The following is a 21,757-nucleotide window of genomic DNA, read 5'->3' as shown; positions in this document are numbered from 1 at the left end:
CGGGCGGCCAGGATTCGCTGTCGGTGTCCAGCGCCGGCAGACAAGTCATTTGGGACCTCAATCTCGCGCTACTCCCCACCACTGAACGCAGAGTCGACATCCCGGAGGCATGGAAAACTACTTTGTCGGTTAAGCCGCTCCCCAAAAATATGATTTGGTTTGGTTTAGTTTATGGGGTTCAACGTCCCAAAGCGACTGAGGCTATGAGAGACGCCGTAGTGAAGGGCTCCGGAAATTTCGACCACCTGGGGTTCTTTAACGTGCACTGACATCGCACAGTACACGGGCCTCTAGAATTTCTCCTCCAAAGAAATTCCAGCCGCCGCGGCCGGGATCGAACCCGCGTCTTTTGGGACAGCAGCCGAGCACCGTAACTACTGAGCCACCGCGGCGGCTAAAAATGTAAATTGACACGGGCAGCGGCGGCAGCCAATGGCGTCCCGGAATAGGGACTGCATGCCACCCAGGTCAACGTCCATCCACAGCTTCCCTTCCCAATTCAATACAGTGCTACAATAAATGTTTTCTCCTCCTCCTCCTCCTCGAAGGCGTAGAGTGTTGAGGCGAGGCGAGCGTTGCCATTCGTTTTTACTCAGGCGACAATCACCTGCACCTTCTCGGTCAACGAGTATCGCGGTTGCAGCCTGCCCTGCCGTTCCAACGCGCATTCAGAGTTCATATGTATGGTATTGCAGCAGCCTTGTTCGTTTTGTTAACAGACTTGAGAGCCGGCAGCAGACCAGTGGAGATTCCGGTGAAAAATAATAAATCGCAAGTCGATAAGCCACCGATCTTTTCTTGTACGAGCCAGAGTGGAAAGGGAAATCTTGCGCGTTATCACCGTGCTGCTTTTTCGAAGCCGCTAACGGCAGGAAACGTGCCTCTAAGTTCAATGTCAATGACGACAAAAGAGCGCGTTCTTCTCACGGAGGCAGTGACTATGCGCTCTTCTCGAGCGCCTGCCTGCCGCAGTCGGAGCTATAGCCTTGGTGCCGTCGGTTGTCGTCATCATTTCGTCATTCTCTTACGTAGTATCGTGGGCGGGATTTCCGGCGCACTTTGAGCGTCCAGTTTCCGAATCGGATCCAAAAAGGCTGAAAAATCGCGAATATCTCAATATCTGCCGCGCTTAAAGATAAGCTGCAAATTGTTTTAGCTTTGAATCTTTACAGTTTTCAATATTGCTATTGCAATATACAGCGTAAAGTGAAGAGTTGAAAAGATAACTAACGAAATTTGGCTAATTAATTAAATAAATTTGACCGTTATTTCCTTATCTTGTGTCCGCCGAGCATGGTTTCTTGAAGTCTTTTCAGCACTACAAAAACGAGGACACAAAGAAAGTACACAGGACGGGCGCTTCCTACTATCAGCGCCTTTTCTTTTTTTTTTTAATCTGCCAGCGGTTAAAAAAAAAAAACACTTTGTGTAGCGTGCGCCTCAGAAACGTAACCGCAGTGATATAAACGCAGGTATACGTATATGTAGAATCGAAACCACATTGCCGCTGCAAGGTGCTTTTGCCAACTTCTTTAATTTAGGCTCTTGACCGGCCAGCCAAATAGGACTAAAGCACGTGTGAGAGCCTGGGTTTTTAACACTCGTATTACCTGTGGTTCAGTAAACGCGGCAAGAAGTGGCCACAGCGATCAAGCACTGTCCGTGATTATTGCTATACAGATAGATTTACTCACGGCTAGGATATTACGGCCGAACGTTACGGCACAAGGATGGGAGTGAAATTAGGAGACTTGACCGACGAAAACCAATCGAAGGAAGAGGGGTCTACGCCCACACCTGTCTTTTATGCCATAATGGTGCGCCGGTCGCAACTGTGTTTGCCGTATGATTGTTGCGAGCGATGACCCGCTGGCTCTTGCTCCTCGCACGTTTTTTCCAATGCTCGCATTTCTGTTTCTCGCTTACTTCCCCTACTTGTCCGTATACTTTTCCCTCAGCTTGTTATCTTCTCACTTTCTCGTTTAGCCCTTCATTCTGTTGTCTTCCGTCATACTGCTCCTTCGCCTTTCATTCTTCCTTCTTCATCATCTTCCTCTTGAACTCCCTGCTATTCACGATCTTCACGTTATATTCATTTACCCCTTTATTCCTCATGCTATTCCCTATTATTTCCCTCCTGGACCTCTTATTCCCCGTTGTGATCTTTATCATGTCTCTATCTAGCTCTTTAATCTCTTCATATTCTTCCCCTTCGTCTCCTTAGTCTTTCTCACCTTTCCTGCTATTCTTATTATTCTTCCTTATTTTCCCCTCTCTTTCCCTGCTGTCCTTAGCATGGTTGCCTTACTGCGCCCCATCTCCCTCCTTGTTCTTATCCACCACCTAATCGCCGTGTCAACCGGTGCTCAGTTCTTTTCCTTCGTTCGTTCTCTTTCCTTGCAGCCAAGAGCGCCGTTGGGAGACTGCCCTCGTCGAGACAGGCGTGCCTCGCCAAGGACAAATGGGCCGACTGTGAGTGACCAGCAGCAGCCTGCTATTCCTCTGCCTGTGGCTATTCCTCTCGTTTCCAATCGAACGAACCTTTATGATTCTATGCCTGCGTACCTTTCCCTCTTCCTCGTGTTTTTTTTTATTTTTCCTTTTGCAAGATGCTTAGTTTCACTTCGGGGAATAATGAGGAAAAGGGTATGAAGACTAACTAAAGGGTTGACTGCACAATTATGTAGTTTAGCAGCGGGCCATGGTGACTCCCCGTGTCCAAAGCATTTGCGGAGTCCATCCAGCACTGAAAGGGCCCCCAAATTGTTATCGTGTACATTTCGGAGCCCATTGTGTTCTTGTGTAACGGAGTACGGGACTCGCAACCTCGTGCTATATAGGGCCGCTTTTGTAGTGCGCGTCGTCCTGAGTCCTTGTCCCCCGCAGTCTCGACGAGCGAGGACGAGCGGGGCTCGGTGTTCGACCCGTTCCCGGACCTGCTGGCGCACTCGGACGAGGGGCCGTCGAGGTCGCAGACCCAGCTGGGCGACCCCTCGGAGCTGCTGATGGCCGGAGAGATGACCCGCTCTGTCATGGACCCCCACGGCCCCGTCACCATCGAGAGGGTCTCCTCCTCGGACGGCGGCAGCGGCAGCGGAAACGAGCGCAGCAGGTGCGGACTCACCATATTAAGTGCAGAGTCTAAGACTGCGTATGGACTGTTCAAAGATTTTGTGGGATTGTTGCAGTGCGACTGGTTGGAAACTCGTTCTCTTTTAATTTGCCAGGTCTAGTTAAATCACAGAGAGTGTGCTAAAACCGATGGTATGGGACGTGTATTTGTTTTTGACTGCTGACAGTGATAGCACAGTGTTAATCTATTATTACTGAAATAAAGTGCATGCTAAGGGAAGGAGCATCATGGAGTGAGATGACTGATGAGCTGAAAGCCTGCTGGGATAGTGAGGACCGCGGCTGGTGCGAACAGCGGCTGTTGGAGGTCCTGCAGTGGATTCAGTTAAGTTGATGATGATGATGTGGGTGATGGTCATGATGGTTTGGGAAGTTTGACAACTAGCTTCTTTTTTTACAGCAACAGCTGTATATCTTACCGTTTATGACCGGTCTGCTGGCGCAAAGCTTCACTGAAGCCGGTCTGCGGCGCACTGCTGTACGACATCACCATCGACTGATGTGACGTCTCTGTCAGATGACGTATTACGTCACAGTGCGGAGGCGCAACAGGTGGCAGCAGTTGCCGCTCCAGACATCGCGGCCGCTAATGCCGATCCGCCGTGCCGTCAAGTGCGAACAGATGAAGTTTGCGCTCGAAAGAATGCGCAGCAGTGAGAATGTCGCAAACGCCAGCTGGAGGGGACAGAAGCCACAGCAGCAGCCGCCAATCAGCAACCGCTCCTAGAGGGCACTGCACGTCTACTGTGACTAACTGTCACTGTAAGACAAACAGTCGCCAAATTGAAGAAAAATGGACTACAACAAATGACAGTTCGATCCCGAAAAAACGGATCGGCCGCATTTACATGTGTGATGATCGTCGCAGTGGGCATGTGTATGATTCAAGGATGGGCCCACGTGTCCGATTAAGTGCGACCGGATTTTATTAGTAGGCGCTGCTATAACGCTTTCTCGGTGACAGTGCTTGTGGCCGAGTCTCAGGTGATAGTATGTTTTGATATGCCAAGGCATTGAGTCAGCGTTTCGCTTCAGCAACGTAATTTTACTCGTTTTTTTTTTCCTAGCCGGATGAGTTTTCGTCTAACTTTGGACTATATAGATCTGCTGTAGCTAAATTATATGCGACAGCTCTCGCTGAAATATGACCATAAACTAAACCAGAGCTTAGCTTAAGCAATATTTTCTTTTTTTTAACAGGCGGACACTGTTATCTCTTTTTTTATTCTCTGCACACGCTTTTTTTCGTCTTAGGACGATCCCTCCTGTGCAGTCAAGGCGTGTGTTTGCTTGTTTTTTCGGTGCGACGCGTGCCATGCAGGAGTTTCGCGGCGCCACACGCCACGTACTCTGGAACGGAATCGTCGTTTCCGCAAGACGGTGAAAAAGCACCGCTCATACTGCCCCCCCCCCCCCCCCCCCCCTTTTTTTTTGTAGGCAAAGGCGGTCTCGCAAGGATGACATCATGACGCGGTCCGTCCCGGAATTCCGTTCGGACGGATCACCGATTCTGCATAACTACGGAAAATCCTCCTATGGTCGCTCATCTCCAAGGTGAGCCATCTGTGAGCGCTTTGACAGGTTTCAATATTTCAGCCATAATAGGGCGTGCACTGTGTATCCACACGTATACTCTAAAACGCATCTCAACGAAGGGATAAGAAACCATTATTAGTTACGGAAGCTGCATTATCTCCTCCTGCTTGCCGTGGTTTGGTTGTTGTGCTTCGCGCCCATTCATATAAAATGAGCAGAACAATGCTCGATTGAGGCAGCATTTTGCATGTTGCATTGAGAATAAAAACAGCCAGAAATGGGGGCGGCATTAGCATATACCTTTATGAGCCCCAGCTCGGGTTCTGCCTGTGAGCCACGCTGTACCAGCATGATGTCTGCGAAACATTCTTCATCGCGCATTCCGCACAGTACAGCGGTGTTTCATGCGTCAGAGTTACTGGCCCGAGGACGCTGAAAGAAATCGCATGAAGATATCAGATTGCAAGCATCCAGCAGCTCGAAGCAATCATCTGCCCGCACTGTTCGCGATACGGCGCGAAATGTATTCCCATGCTGGTCGGTGACGTGTTATAACCGGCGTTGTGTTCAGGGGGAGATGAATGCAGAAAGTCGAGTGTGGTCACGGCGAGTGCCCGTAGCGGCACACAAAGGCCCAAAGGCATTGTACTGCATCGAATTGGTCTCAAGTCGCCTCCTTGCGGAAGCCACATGGCGTTGTGACTTTGCCGAGTGCTTTTGAAGAGCGTTGAAGGTGACCACTGTTATCGTCAATCGACTGGACCAAAGTCCTCCGTCGCAGCTTATTTTCCCTTCTACCTCCTTGAGGATAGATGTGCCTGTGTAGCCGGTCCTGCAGTCAGTCACTCCATCCCGAAATCCCGCGGGAAGGGAAGTCGCCGCGGGACTCCGCTCCCAGTACATGTAGCGGGGCGGTGGTGGCGTCTTCGCAGGGCGATCCCGGTGCGCAAGGTGTCGTCCAAGAGGGCGGAGGCGCCGTCCTTCGCTGGCGGCGGCGGCATGTCGACCACGCGCAGCTTCGACGGCGGCGCCGCCGGCAGCGTGGGGGGCCCTTCGGCGGCGCCGGCGGTGGCCAGCGGCAGCCGGCTGCACCAGCGCAGCCCCTCGGACGGGGGCCTGAGCAGCCGCAGCGCCAGCTTCCGCACGCCCTCGGGCCGATCGCCCTACGCCACGGTCGCCACCGCGTCGCCGCGAAAGACCCAGCGATCCTCGTCCGTCTCGGCCGCCTGCCCGCTCTCGTACGCCGCCGCCTCGCCGGTGAGTACGTCGAACGCACCGTGTGGCAGACATCTTTTTCATGTAGTACCCAGCGGGCAAAACTACCTCGGCACGAGGTCTGGCCAACTTCGCTACCTCAGCCAATGAAAAAAATGCTCGGCGCAATATTGAAGGAAGTCTGGCTGAGCTTAGGGATGGACGTCTGCCTTACTCGACCGACGTCAGCACTTCAAACTCGGGCCAGCATTACATGCCGGTCTTACCGACGTTGGCCCAACGTAATATCAGGCTACTGCCAGAATTGGAGAAAAAGTTGCAGCTTTGAAAAAAAAACAAACTTATTGCGTGATGGTGTCCGGCCGTTGTTACGTGCAGTCTAGTTTCTGAAAGCATGGGCTCAAATAAGTGCTAAGAAAGGAAGGAAGCGCGGAGTCACTGGGATGCGAACTCATGACCTTTGGAATACCAAGCCGATGCTGTACACTGTAGACAAGCAGTTTACTACGCTGCGGAGCGGAAAATGACAGCCTTGTTAACGAAGTGCATAAGCGGTTCCAATATACTGCAAAATTATTGAGGTTTATGGAGCAAACCATATGGCGATGCTGCTTCTGCAACCAGGTGCGGTAAGCCTTTAAAAATAAGCACTACGATCGAAAAGAACGATCGAACCACGCGTGTACTCGATGCCCGGTTTCGCAACGGCTGATAATCTTCACTTTGAATTGTATGCAATGGCATGGACCGAAGTGTTACGTTGGTCTAAGGTTCAGTTCCTGATCAGGTCGGCTGCCGATCTGAGACCGATGGTTGACCTATCATCGATTACCGCCAATTTCCGCTTGGGCCGTTTCTTCTACTCCCCGTGCGCTGGGCATTTATATTTCAGCCCCTGGAGTCGTCGCATTGTCGCTGGCCGATAGAAAACCTAGTGTTGCCTGTCAAAAGGGAAGGACATAACGTGGGGGCATGCTGGCTTTCTGTCCTCGTTTGCGCCTCGTGTGAGACTCCACGGACCGTGCGTGACACCGAAGAGACTCGAACGAAGAGGAGCCAGGGTGCGAGGGGCGCGCCCGTCTCTGCCGCAAGGACATTTTCTTTTCAGCGAACTCACGGAGTGGTTGAGGTACTACATACTTGTCCTGCCAGAACGAGACGCGCCTTTCCATTTCCGATATCCTCGACTCCGTGACCCTCATCCTCGAGCCCCTTTTTGAAGGGGTAAGCCTTACTGCCCCATTGAGCAAAAACCCGTCTTTCTTTGTGCGTGCGAACACTCGGTGGCACCCATAAAAGATGGCCTCCTCATGCAACCTTGCACGTGCCAGTTAAATTTGGTCGCGCGAGGTTGCTCGAGACGAGCAGCCTGGATCGCACATACCCCACCGGTACTGGCAGTACCTAGCTGCCATCGCAGGGCATTGGCGCACCGCTTAACCGCTGCACCACTGCGCCACGAGAGGACTCCCAGGTAGATATCTATGAATGTAAAGTTGGGAACGACCTCATGCAGACGGTCGGCGCATCCGACTGCAACTTTATGCGGCAGTTGATGGGGGAGGAGGCGCGGGCCGCGGTAGCGTTCATCACGAAGTTAGCGTGTAGATCAGAAGTGGTGCGGTATCCTCGCGGCGGCGGCTACATAGAGTCATGCAGAGGTCGAATTGCCAGCCGCGTGGCCTCGGGTTACATCACACCGCAGCGCGCGGCGACTCCGTTCACGAAGTGAGCGAGCGGTCTTATGCCTTCCCACACGTAAGCAGTCTTAAAGGGTCCCTTAAATGGTTGTTCGATGTGGCCTATCATATGCTTGCATTATGTAGAGTGCAGGCCACCGAGTGTTCATGCCGCGTACTGGACCTCAAAAAAGCGAACCGATCATTTACAATATAATTTTTAAAATTCGCGCTTCCGCGCCTCGGAGCGACCTGCAGTGCCGAGCTTTCGCCCGAAACCGCGCGCAGCGCGTCATGCCGCGCTCTTTACGTCACCAGCGGAGGGCTGCCATTGGTTCGCCGTGTTGCCTCTTTCTGACGTCACGCAGCTCCCATGACAGCGGCCGCAAGCTCCACCCCCTCCTCCCACGCGCGTCGGCAGCCGACGGAGGGACCGAGGAGGTGGGGCCGCCGGAGGCGCCGACATGTCAGCGTGCAAAAAGTGACGAGAGGAGAGAGAGAAAGGCGCAAAGACGCGTAAATTCAAATTAATTCAAATTTTGACGGTAGATAACTCAGCTTTCACAAAACACATTAAGAAAATTTTGCTGGAGTATATTTGTGAAGCGGCGTTTTTTAACATCCTAAGCATACCGCAACTCTATTGGGAGCCCCTTCAGAGCCCCTTTAAGTGTCTCTGCCGGCTTTCTTCTTTTTTTTTTACACCGAATTCTTGCACCGTTTGCTTTCCCTTTCGCGACGTGTCGTTGCGGGCGCTATGTGGTTTGTTTCATGTTAGGGCGCCTCTTTGCCTTAGCATCGGAGCACCTTGTTCCGTGTCTCAGGCTCTTGCAGCGTTCCATACTTTCATCGATCATTTCTTTTCGTCGCGTCTGGTGGCCAAGTGCTATGTATGTTTGCCCGGGAGATCAAGTCATTGATGTGCGGTGTAAAAAGAAGGCTATAGTATAGGATTCCTACGCTGTACTTTCCAATGAATGTACTGGCAACAGCCGGGCTAATATGTTTTCTGTGTTTATAAAAGTGCATTTAATAGGAAAAAGGAGGATAGAATAAGCAAGTTAGGAAAGAGTAAGATATCAGGAGGGGGGTGCGCGAAGTCTTTCAGTTCTTTACGAGGCACTTCGTATGCATGGGTGTTTGAACTCGATATACAGGGCGTGTGCACAGTTTTCTGACAGCCAAGCACCGACCGTGACAGAGTTAATAGTTCACGTCGTCGTGGACTTCTGTGTACTAGAGGCTTCTGTGCACAATGAACTTATAAACAGCTCATGACAAGGTGGCAACTGGTGATTGAGGCGCGCTGCGATTCAGCTAGCGCAAGCAGAGGGCCGATATACAGTGGAATCCCGTGTAAGCAGTACAACAATTCACTTTCACTAATTACGTTAGCGTAAAGTGAAAACACTGCTGCTTGTTGTACGCTGCCCTCAACAATACTGCTTTAGCACCATTCTGGTGAGAAGTCAATCATTTCTTCTGACATTTCTGTACATTACCTATATTGGAAGGTCCAGGTGCCGCGGACCACCTGCGTAATTCACTGGTGGTTCTGTATAGCTGGAATTAACATTATTTGTGCTTCTAATCGAAAATTTAATGGCCAAACGCCATTCAACGTCGTTAGCATCCACCGTTAGCATTTTACCTGTAAGCACATGCTTCACGTCAGCTTGTGTATGTGTGCAGCACAAGGCTGCGACCAGGACGGCCCAGAAGTACTGCAACGGTCCAGTCTACTTGTCGGCCGCTCAGGGCAACAACCTGAACAACAACAATAACAATAACAACAATGTGGATGTGCTCGCCCTGGTGGAGAGCGACCCCCTGCTGAAGCAGCGCAGCCAGGTCGTGGGCCTCGAGGTGCTGGACCGGGCGGCTGTCCGCATACAGGCACTGTGGCGAGGGTACCGCGCCCGCGCCCACATGCACCAGGTGCGACGCGCCTGCCAAGAGGTGAGGCTGCGCCGGCTCGAAGAATGCGTGCTAGACGTCCAGGCCAAGATGGCGGCCACCGAAGAGGCGCTGCTCAGGTACGGCAGTGCAGCTAGCTGCTGCTTCAAAGGAGTAGAGAAATCAAAGTTTTATTGTGCGTTCATTCTTGAGAAGGATGCGAAAGGCACTAGTCAACACTTATTCACATGCGGGATTTGCCTACGCCCCGTAGATAATTCATTATTGAAGCTTTTTTCCGTATAGTATTGGCTGCCGAATAGTGGCTATGACGTCATGATAGGCTAGAGATCACGTGAGGCATGCAAAAAATGCAACACACTGGACGCTTCTTCGTTTTAGTATGCTACAACTCTTACGTTGGGCTGTGCCAGGAGTTTAAATGACAGCGAGTGAAGAAACCGCTATTGCGGTTTTTGTATGCCTCACGTGACCTCAACCTTTTTTGTGACATCACAGCCTCCGGTTGGCTGTTGAAACCGAAACTACATTGGAAAAGAAATTTAGGTGTAATTTTTTTTAACGGGTGTAGGCGAATTCCATGTGATGTGGTCCATGGTATGTTTATGCACCATTCAAAGAAAAAGCATGCGACAAAAGATTCTGTGTTTCCACCTTTTTAATAAATGGAGAGGATGAGAATGGACAGTTTGGGTAATTAGAAGAGGTTCTGGTTGGTACGCGCTGGGAAAAAGAAATAAATGGGTGCAAAAGAAAACTGGCAAGAGGAAACAACACAGCCGTTTTTGAGCTGCACTAGTGATGGGAACGCAGGCAGAAAAACAATGTAGGTGACTATGCAATGCATGGGCCTTCTCTCATCACTGCTTTTCCCTGCATGCTTTACAAACCATTCGCTTGTGCAGTACATTTTGTCGACGTTGGGCTCTTTCGCACCTTTTGTTTCCACAGGCTTCACAGCTCATCACCTTTTGTTGTCTCTCTACATGCCGTTCTATGCCTAGCGCAGTTCAAAAATGAGCAGTAGCACTGACACTGAAGCTGAAATTGCATCAGTATGCCAGCACCATAGGGAGGAAGGCCCCACTTGCTTTCTAATGCGCTAAGCTTTATTTATATTTTTGCTCATTGTTCACAGCTGTGAGCAAATCAAATCCCTTTTTACAGTCTATTGCATCGTTGTTCAATACACTGTGCAGTACACAATAGGTTGCTGCTTGTTTTTACATCTGGGTTGTTTTCTTGCATACCAGAACTCTGCTGTCGATTAATCTGCATGATGCTTTTATTCTCTTGCCTTACTTTATTCATTCCGATCGACTTACTTTTTTGCGTTCAGGGGTCTTTTGTCCCTTTCATGCATAGCATCTTATCAGTATTGTTAAAGTCTGCATAGACTTTAACATCTGCATCAGTATCTGCATCAGTCTGCATCAGTATTGTTAAAGTCTGCGTAGAAAGGCAGGCACAAAGTCTGCGTAGAAAGGCAGGCACAACCACTGTCTCAGCCTTTGCAAGATACGGAAAGAGTGGAAAGAGTCGTGGCAAACAGTGTCCATCTCGACATTCACCGCAGGCAACAGAAGGAGCTAGAAGAAGAGAGGAAATGCAGGAATGCAAACAAGGAGGCCTTGGACAGACTGCTGAAAAACGTAAGCCTTGTTTGAAAAATGGAAGACCTTGTTTGCAATTCTTGGACATGTTCTGAATGAGAATGTAATTAGGCTACTGGCTCCATTGTTGTTTGCTGCAAAAATGCACACATTTTTCAGTGTCTTAATGATTATTACTAAATACCACTAATGGTTTCTTTGTTCATGCATCTTTTGTGCGTACCTGAACCCATTCCATGTGCGTACCTGAACCCGAACCTGAACCCATTCTAGAGTGCAGTTTTGTGCATTTATGTCACTGCAACTCTTATGAACTCATCATTGTGAGTGGTAATGTAGTAGCTATTGCATTTTGTGTTGCCTTTAGAGTGCGGTCTTTGGACATTATATTCTTTTTTTCCCCGCTTCACTCTGCTAGGTGGACCAGCTGGAGGCACACATCACCAAAGTGTTTGAACAGCACTTGCTGCTCCAGCAACAGCTGGCACAGCATTTCGACGGTGCCATCAGACCTGCCCGCAGTGGGTCCCAGTCAGAGTCATCATCATCTGACACCACTGTTGGGAAGACCACATCCACTACAACATCGTCATCCAATCATTCACCTGGGAAAGTTAGCGCGCCAAAAGACCGCGACACTGAGGCTGCGACAAGGCCCTCGGGCCGAGGAGACGTGGCCGAGTCTGCCGTGCAGCTCAAGCCAGATCTGGATCTGGAGTTGAGCCACCATGAAGGTCACGAGCAAGTGCAGGGGGACCCTGTGAGTGCGGACGACACCTCCTGTGCAAGCTTTTCAGATGCCGAAGTGCGCTCAAGTGAAGCTGAGGTCATTCCAGCAGATGCCAAGCACAAGACGCAGGCACACCTGGAGGCGGCCTGTCTTACAGCAGTCAACGACAGGGTGAGCTTTTAAGCTGACTCCATTTTCTTTTTCATCAGTGTTCATTATTCATACTCATCAACGTGCATTCAGAACCAAGATTTATAGCTGAGAGAGAGAGTGGCACATGATAGGGGTCCAGAATACTATCATACAAGAGAGGCAATTTTTATACACATAAAGACAAGGAGATCATCGTCAGCCTTGGGTGCATCCTTGTGACCTGCTATATTTTTAATGGGAAAAGGGGGAAAAAAGACTTATTATTGGTGATAGTGTGGTTACTATAGAAATATGTGCGACACTTCATATAATATGAATTATGAATTGTGGGGTTCAGTGTCCCAAGTGACACAGGCTATGAATGACTTCATAATGGAGGGCTCCGGATAAATTCACCTAAGGCTCTTAACATGCGCTGGCATTGCTCAGCACACAAACATTTTTGTATTTTGCTTCGGCTCCGTAGAAATACGGCCGCCATGGCTAGGGTCAGGCAGGAGCCGGATGCCAGAGCCACTGAGGCACTGCGACGGGTCACATATAACATGGATGAAAGAACTATGGCATCCCTCATAGCCTCAGTAGCTTTGGGACGTTAAACCCCATAAAACAAAATATATATTCAGGATGATGGTGCCATCATAAAAATTTCACTACTACTGTCAGTTTCTTGCAGCACTCCCCAGTTTTCTAACCAAAGCTCTTCGCATGTCCTCCAGTGAAAAGCTAATTGAAGAATACAATAAATGTGCACTTCTAGACCACTAGACAACAGTCAACAATAGTGATTCACTTTTATTTGTGCACCCTTTCAGATGGTACTGGTCAGTTGTCCAAGTTACATAAGGTTTAGGTTTATGAGTGTTTAACGGCCCAAAGCGACTCAGGCTATGAGGGACGCCGTAGGGAAGGGCTCTGGAAATTCCGACCACCCTGTGCACTGACATCACACAGTGCACGGGCCTCTAGCATTTCACCTCCATCGAAAATGCGACTGCCACGGCCAGGATCAAACCCGTATCTTTCGGTTCAGCATCCGAGCGCTTAACCACTGAGCTACTGCGGCGGCCCATGTTACAGAAAATATATTGCATATATGAGGCATTTGCGGGGCATTGACAGCTGTCGGATAGGGCCAGGTGCAAAGGAGCTGAGGCCCAGATAGCCTTTAAAAATTAGCAACGTGTGGTTAAAACTCAATATGAGCTCCCAAGTCAGCAGTTTGTGTTAAAAGGGTCTAAGGAAGTAGCAGACACTTATGATTTGGATGCTTATGATGGACAAACGAAAAACCGCATTTCAGAGGTCATAATTTCAATCTGGAATTAAATGCAGATGATGTGCTATTGCAGGCAGGCTTCCCTGGTGTGAATTAGTGACCCTCATTAGCGACACACAAGCACTTAATTTTTTCCTGGCACGTACAAAGTTTCATACAAAGTATCTCAATAATTACAAATTGTGTAGTCTGATACAACCAAGTATGCAGCGAGCTTCGGCTGCATTCCGGACTGCTGAACAAAATTGCCTTGTGACAAAGTAGACCGTTCTTAAAAGCATTCCTTGTTACATAAACATAAAACTATAATCATGAGACGCAATTATAAGATCAAGAATTTTGATGCCTCTGGTTTGATTGATACAGTCAAACATTGAAAAATTTTGTTCACAGTGGCGAGTGGTGAGTGGAGTGATACTGGACGCCTTGGACTAAGGCCCATTGTTACCAACTGCCTTTATTTTTCAAGTTGTATCCTATTATAGTTATGGAATACCGGGATTTGTCAAATAAGCACCTGAGAGAACGTGGTATCGTTTTTTTTTGTTTTTTTTTTTGAGATGCACGTGACTCTAGCATTTAAAAGAAAAAAATATTATTGCTGGCGGCATAATCTGTCTATGAAAATGACTGAAGCTGACCAAGCTTGCTATTTTCAGGAGTATTAGTTACTGTGTTAGTAAGTTGGCAGCAGAAAGTGCACTGTTTGTGATATGTAGAATATTAAATTAATCTGAAACAAATAAATCACTGCTATGCACTGCACAGTCTCAAAAAAAAAAGCTGCGAGTCCACTGTATACAACATTATGCATACATAGTGTCTGAAAAGGTGAAGAGTAGAAATCATTTCCTAGATGCTCTGTGTGCTCCTCTGTTGGTCAAATTTAGCTGCTTGCATTCAGTCAATACCAACCAGAGCCCACTTCAGTACATTGGTCCTAGAAAGACCATGTAGTACACAGGACTCTTGTGGATGCTAATTTGATGAGGTAAATCTCAATGCAAAAGAAGTCGCAGACGATCGGTGCGATTGATGTAGGTGGCGTGATTCAGTCCATCAGTCACGGCGTCTACCCTCTCACCACTCATCTCCTCCCACTGAATCGCTCTCTTCACTTTCCCCCTGCCCTCTTATCTCCTTCCCTCTTGCCATTTCCCCTTCCCCATTTTGCTCCATTCCTCCGAGGCTTCACACGCTGCCAATGCCAGATAGTTTTTGCACCAATGGGGCTTCTAAGGCTAATGCAATGAAAGGAAATGCCACTGTGGGCCTCACGACTCCTCAGAGCCTTGTGTCAAACAAAACACTTCACATGCAACTAAGTGCAAGAAAAGGTGTTTTGTTTTTTCATTCTCTCAAACAGCTGGCGAGGTTGGAAGCTGTCATAATGAAGCTGGCCATTCCGGACGGCAGCCTGGAGCACCTGGGTGCCGCTCTTTCCAAGCCATGAAGGAGGCTACGAATGCTGTTATCACTTTTTCTTTTTTTTTCACCGAACGCAACTGCATTCCTCTTTCGTGATGGTTGCACCGCATTTATTTTGTACTGCTGTTGATTGACATTTTTGCATCGAAAGGCTGAAGCAAAAAAAAAGCTTGCCTATGTTTTCTACTGAAGCCACTGCATCAATTATTTATTTTCACTGTAATTACTGTACACAACAGATTTACCTCACTGTATTATACAATGCTTTGTAATGTGGTGCTTCAGCACTTGCGGTACGATCACTCATTTCGTGAGGAAGTTGGCTCACTTGGCAGTGCTTGAACAGACACTGTTGCAGCACTTTAAAAATTGCTGCACTGCGAGGCAGTGGTTAAAGGAAAATTAGGTTTGGTTATTTCTGCTGTCTGGCCCGAAGGGAGTCGATATTTTTCTTGATGGAAGGCTCGCATTTCTTGGACAGAAACGAGAATGAAGTGGTGCATGAACAGATTTTTTTGAACAGCACGTGCGCTGAAATTATTGATTGAAGCTAGCGTTTGCACTGCCAGACCAACTACCGTGTGTAAATTTCAGCTTTCCAAGTTTTGCGGCGTTCATTGCATTGCCATCAGCTAACACCTGTCATAAGCTTCTCAAATCATCAGAGGGTTTTTTTCTTTTTTTTATGGAGGTGCATTGTTCTGAAGAAACCGTTTCTTTTTGCTTCCAGTGGCCCGATCTGCTGAACCATCTTATGTCTGTTTTTGTCTCCTGGCTTCAGTAATGCTGTTTAGTGCTCAAGAATTCATGGTTCCCGAAATGGTGTTGTTTTTGTTGTTACTGACTGAAGGAAATGCTTTAGAGCTCTTAATTCATGTGATGCCACCTGTTTGGAATAATATATGTTGTCTAGAAGGTGCACAGGAGAGAAAAAAAAGCAACTGTAGCTTAACTGAACCTCATATTATGAAATTTACTTAATGTAAATGACAATGACTGCTCTTAATATAATGCCAGTAGTACTGAGTGATTTAGTTTCAGTTTTGGAAGTGACAGTGTTTGTATGAAGTCGTGCAGTACTGGAACCATATTTGCATGGCTTGTTTGCATAGTGCATTGTGTAAATCTTGCAGTTGTGACCCATTTCTACATTGTTTTGCATAACCTAGTATCATGAAACTTATTAAAGCACCCATTGGATAATTCAATTATTCCTCTTAAGTTATTTCAAGCAGTCTGCTGTAAGAGCATCTTGCTATTCAATAAAAATTTATTTAAAGCCGGAAATCAATTCTAGGAATGTTAACATCCTTCAAGGGGGATGTTTTGGTAGGTAAAAGTTACCAGAAAAGTGATTTTTTGATGATGCACTTAAAAAATACTAGGAATCCTGAAGAACACGTTCTTCAAAAGGTGTGCTTGTATGAGCACTTGAAGGTGCTCATACAAGGTGCTATCTCAAGGTGGTGCCAACCATGCCATTTCGTTCTTTAAATAGGGTGAGGCTTGAGGCAGAATGTACTTTCGTAGATCGTCTTTTTCGAAAGGTGAAAATGTTTTGAAAACGGGTTTCATTTTTTTTGAAGCGGGAACATCTGCGTTCCCATATGCTAAAACAACGCCTCCTTTATCTACCAATGCTTGAAAGAAGCGCAGGTTTTGAGCAATCTAGTAGGTAATAGCAGATGTGTTTTGTAATGTGGGGTGCTTAACCACATGAGCTACATGCTGATGACAAGGCCACAATTGTGGAGCTCAGCCGAAAGCGAGAAGAGCAGGAAGATGAAATGTGCAAGCAATTCAATGAAACGATGGTCAAGATTTCGCACCAGGCGTGCATTCTAGGATTGTGTTTTCATGTCCAAAATTTTAAGTGGCAGTTCCTGAAAACACAAGTTCCCTCTTCACAAGCGGGAAGGAAAGTTTGTAATCCTGTTTCTAAAGTAATACCATCAAAACCCTGTAACTCAACTTCTATGAGAGGCAGGATGATAATTTTGCCCTTACTGCATTCCTTGATGTCAAAAGATACTAGTAATAGCATGCATTTTAGCAAGTTCCCTGCAGCCAAATTTCTTAAAAGCTTTCGTCAAAAAGTTGCGTATCATATTACAGAAGGGCACAAGGACTTGTTCTGCATAAAAGTAAATGACATATTTGTAATCAAAAGTATATTTTCCCAGAAAATTTCATCTTCATTAAAAGATACTTTTTAAGACTCCCTTCCCCCTGAAATAACATGACTTTGCTTCTTTTTTTTTTATTGAAATTTCATAGGCACTATGTAGAGTTGGGTCAAAAGTCTCTGAGCCCTTTCCAAGTTCCACCTTGTACCTCGCTTGCCTGCGGGTGACGATGCACTTGGGTGTTGAGACCGGCACACTGTATCAGCCTCGTCAGGTGGAACCCTCATGCAGCACGGTACGGTTCAGAGCTTGTAGGCGGGTCAGATGCTTTTGACCTCGACTATACATAATGTAAGCACCATGCACAATTTCAGTTTGTTTGCTTGAACAGAGGCAGAAATAATGGCAAATTAAATTAAACCTTATATTAAATGCTCACTATCCCGCTTCGTCACGTGGTTTTTGGCACATATTGTGCTGGGCTTTCCTCGAAAATAAAGAGTTGTTAGTCAGCGCCCGTCCTGTCGTCAGTGTTTCTTCTTTTGTCTCTGTCCGTTTTCGCGCTGGTCATATTTTGAATCATGTCCTACCAACTTGCCCAATCAGCAATTTTGATCACCCTTTAACTAGCTTAGTACTTGGTGGGAAGACAGCGCAAGAAACGACAACCACAGGGAAGGACAAGACACAAAAGAACGCTTCTTTTGTGTCTTGTCCTCCCCTGTGATTGTCGTTTTTTGCACTGTCTTCCCACCAAGTATGAATTACCAACTAGCCCAGCACCATGTTTTATTGCTTAGTATGACCCATTTTTAATACAGAGAAGTACTTCTCCACAGTGCAGTTCTAACCATGGGGGAGTAACGATGGGACCCCTATGTTCAATGTACTAGGTAATAAAATTTTCCACAATTTGTTTGGTTTTATGAGGTCTAACATCCCAAAGTAACTCTGGACATGAGGGACGCCGTAATGGAGGGCTGCAGATTTCGACCACCTGGGATTCTGCAACTTGCTCTGACATCTGAGAGTGCACGGGCCTCTAGCATTTCACCTCCATTGAAATGTGATTGCCATAGCAGAGATGCCAGGTTTTATGGTTGCCACAGCCGGAAACCATAAAACCAAACAAAATGTGACTTAGGCACGTTGAATACAGGGGTTCCATAGTTACTCTCCCCGTGGTTAGAACTGCACTATGGAGAAGCACTTCTCTGCATCAAAAATGGACGCTAATAAGACAGTTAAAGTGGGATGGTGAGTTAATATAAGGGTTGAATTACTCTGCCATTATTTCTGCCTCTGGTTGAGCAAACAAACAAATATTTGATATTGCACTTCCTCAAGCTCAGCGCACAAGATGAGTTTCAAAGATCTTTCGTGCTTGGTCTAGAACTAACCTGCTCTTACGCACCTTGAAGAATATCATTGACTTGCAGGTTGTTTTTAAGGTATGGAATTACCATAGATGCCATTACCACTTCAATGTGGTATCCTAAAGCTCATTATAATCGGGGTTCCACTGTACCTACCCTTTCACAGCACTTTGTGAAGCTGGCTTCTGCAAATGAATGTTTCAGGCCATGGCTTGCGAGCCAGAATTTATGATTTCTTTACTATTGGGCCAAATTAAAATGTGAACACATCTGGCACATTTTTCAGCTGTGCAGTGAAATGTTGCTCTGACCCCAGTTGATGAATGTACATTTCATGAGACCCTTTATATAGAAAATTGAATAGTAGTAGTTGCTATTGGAGATGACCAAAGAAAGACGAAGTGTGTTCTTTTCACAGGTCAGGTTCACATTTCATTCTGGCCCAATAGTAGTATGCCTGCCATGCTCTCTTGAAGAGATTCTTTCATGTGGCTGAACCTGGGCTAGTTCATTTCAAGAATGTCAACTGGATTCTTCGCTCCATTCTAATGCCCATCCTTATGTGCATCCAATAACAACTGTTGTGTGTGTGTGCTGGCCACATTGTATTTCAGTATGCTGCCACTGTGCAGTGATTGGCCCCTTGCAGTGCTTCACAGAATACTAATTGAAAATTCTGCTTAATTGCATTCTTAAGTTAAATAAGTAGCTATTCACCCAGCAATCATGGCACGAAACCCCAATGGGCTCCAATGTGAAATGAGCAGTTGATTGCACTGTCAGCTGATATGTCTGACACTGTGGCTTCTATTGCAAAAAGCACTCTGCTGAACATGCTCATGGTGGCCAAACAAGCACAGGTGGCTATTATATATTATGTGTTAACAATGTGTCCCAGATCAGCTGCAGTGAGCACGCCAGTTTTCAATGCCTGCACTCCTTGCCGAGTGTCTCAGATTCTCACAGACATCACCGAATGCTGTTTCTTCAAGTTGCGAGGTGCTTGGTGTGCTTTTAAGCCAGTCATGTACACAGCCTTCAAAACCAAGAAGTGTTAGGGGCAGCAGACTCACATTAATGCTGTAGTTTTTTGCAGAGCAGCTAAGAAACAAGGAATCAAGGAGTAGGGTGGGGGGCTTCAGATGATCGGGTAACTCTGAGGTCTGGCGACGCGGAGCTGTGTGTGTCACTCTGTACACATTTGGTGTTCCACAACTTTATGCCAACAGCTGTGTGTAGTAGAGCTGAAAACTATTTGCAACATACTGCACACAGCATACTTAAAAATACTGGATCTGGCCTGTGGTACTACATAACATTCACAACGGAAAACTGTGAGTAGACACAGGCCAGCTGCATGCTAGTAATGTAGACAGAACTTTCCTCTTCAGACTGGCTCAACCCACACTGTTTATTTGGTGCAAAGCTCAAAAATGTCTTGACAGCTACACTGTCCAGAATATTCAAGCGTCCAAGACGGCATTACTACGGCAAGAGTGGTTGTGTTATGTTGTGTTCGAAGGCATTTAATGCATATGCGCTTTGTTGATCTGGGCGAAGGTCAAGCCTGCGAAAGTGTCGGTTCCCGATGTCTGAACTCCGTCTCTGTCAGAGAGCTGACATAAAGAAGAGCAACAGATTCTCGCCAGAGAGCTAGCCTGCAGGGTCCAGATGTTAGAGAGATGACCAAGTAGCTTAGCTGTGCGCATTGTAGCATGTGCACATATACAGTTTTGCTCTGTTGTTCATTGTAGCTTGCAGGCATTCCATCCGATAGAGATTCTGTATGTTGTCGAGTTTCCTAGAAGCATAGTGTATTAATGTGGTTGTGCTGCTCAAGTGCAGATATATTGCCAGCATAGTAAAGCCTTATTATAGTGAAGTGAGGTAAGGCAAAAATAACAATGGTCATAATGAAAACACTGCTGCTCCCACTGAAAGCTTGGTGCCTACCAGTAGGCAAGTAACTTAAAAGTTGCAATAAGCGAATCTCCACACCTTCGACTTCATCATAATAAGGTTTTACTGCAGTTATTTTCTGCTTTAGCCTCTACTACCTAGCGACACCTCTGCATTGCGACAGCATAAAGCAGTTGTTCATTTGTAGTATGTATGGAGAGTGCCAACATGCATGTGCTATTGCAAACTGTCTTGTTTATTTGTAGTGTGTTGCAGCAGTTGAAAGGTTGTATTTTTGCGGACACAATCTAGTCAGAGCACCTTTGCAGCCATTCGCTAACTGACGCATTCGTTATTCAGGCTGTCTTCGAACTGGCTAAGCTCTTTGCAAGGTTGCTGAAGCGATAAATGACTTTCTCAATGCTAACGATGTGCAGCTATGTAATGTCAACAAAATGCCCCAAGGATTTATTTGCACCCACGTTAAAACTTGTTCAACAGCTTGTGTACTAGACTTGAGAAAAATGTCATAAAAGCATGCTTATTAACGAATCTTAAAAAAATTGTCTGCATACTGGTTTATGTTCGCCCAGACAAGCTAATATATGACATCTATTTGTCAATGTCTCTTGTTTTGCTTTCGAAAATCGCCTCGAAATGTAGAACACCAGTTCAGCTGCTGCAAAAAAAAGCACGGTGTGAGCTTGGTGAAAGGTGAGTTTGATATGTCCTTCCTTTGATGGTTTGGTTTATGGGGCTTAACGTCACAAAGCGACTCGGGCTATGAGAGACGCCGTAGTGAAGGGCTCCGGAAATTTTGACCCCCTGGGGTTCTTTAACGTGCACTGACATCGCACAGTACACAGGCCTCTAGAATTTCGCCTCCATCGAAATTCGACCGCCGCGGCCGGGATCGAACCCGTGTCTTTTGGGTCAGCAGCCGAGTACCATAACCACTGAGCCACCGCGGTGGCTGCTGACAATGCATGTCAATGGGTGCAGTCCCACGCAACACTGTGTTGACGCCTATTTTTAAGAGACTGGTTACCATGACCTTACAAGACCTTGGACCAACCTTTTAACCATGGTGTTTCACACTCCCAGCTTGCGTTTGATAATCTCATATTTAAGGAGTAAAATTTCACTGGCCATTTCACGCTGAACACCTCAATCTGCAACAGATCTGTGACCGTTCGATACTGCAAGCAAACTACTGTGCATGACTAGCTCTTTTGAGCAGCGCACAAAACACGCAAAAAATATTTTCCTGCCTCATGCAGATCCTGCATAGAGGATACCTCTGGACAATTTGTTGGCTTCGGCGCGCCCATCTTCTCTGAAACTAGAATACACAGCCCGCTAAACGATGTCGCACATCGCAATGCAGTCTTGACTTGACAGAGTTGCCACAGTCACTAGAGTTGCATGTGGTCTCTACAATATGAACTGACCCACGTTGGTCAGACATGATTTGTAGTGCAAGGCACGAGGCCACAGAAAGAAGGGACTAGACACAGCACTGTGTCCCGTCCCTTCTCTTTCTGTGGCCTCGTGCCTTGCACTGTTGCACTACAAGAGCATGTGGTCTGTTGTGAGCGCTCTGTGTTTCTCAGGTGCCATGTGCAGTTTAGTTAGTTTTCGAGGCACGGTCGCATGGTGTGACTGGCAATGCAT

General features: G+C 47.1%; 1 protein-coding gene across 1 annotated transcript in view; it reads left to right on the top strand.

The window, feature by feature from the left end:
- Positions 1–16,115, top strand: part of Cep97 (centrosomal protein 97kDa) — a 154,115-nt gene extending 138,000 nt beyond the window's left edge. The window contains exons 10-17 of the mRNA XM_089567587.1: positions 2,404–2,472; positions 2,887–3,112; positions 4,570–4,686; positions 5,601–5,925; positions 9,255–9,598; positions 11,056–11,131; positions 11,511–11,993; positions 14,621–16,115. Coding sequence (XP_089423713.1) covers positions 2,404–2,472; positions 2,887–3,112; positions 4,570–4,686; positions 5,601–5,925; positions 9,255–9,598; positions 11,056–11,131; positions 11,511–11,993; positions 14,621–14,707 — 1,727 coding nt within the window. The 3' untranslated portion in view covers positions 14,708–16,115. The remainder of the gene's footprint in view (positions 1–2,403; positions 2,473–2,886; positions 3,113–4,569; positions 4,687–5,600; positions 5,926–9,254; positions 9,599–11,055; positions 11,132–11,510; positions 11,994–14,620) is intronic.
- The last annotated feature ends 5,642 nt before the right edge of the window (positions 16,116–21,757 follow it).

Source organism: Amblyomma mixtum, chromosome 2 (genome assembly GCF_055824585.1).
Source record: "Amblyomma mixtum isolate Tamu chromosome 2, ASM5582458v1, whole genome shotgun sequence".
In the NCBI taxonomy this organism is placed as follows: Eukaryota; Metazoa; Arthropoda; class Arachnida; order Ixodida; family Ixodidae; genus Amblyomma; species Amblyomma mixtum.
The sequence above is the reverse complement of the archived record's forward strand: the minus strand, read 5'-3'. Positions and strand labels throughout refer to the sequence as shown.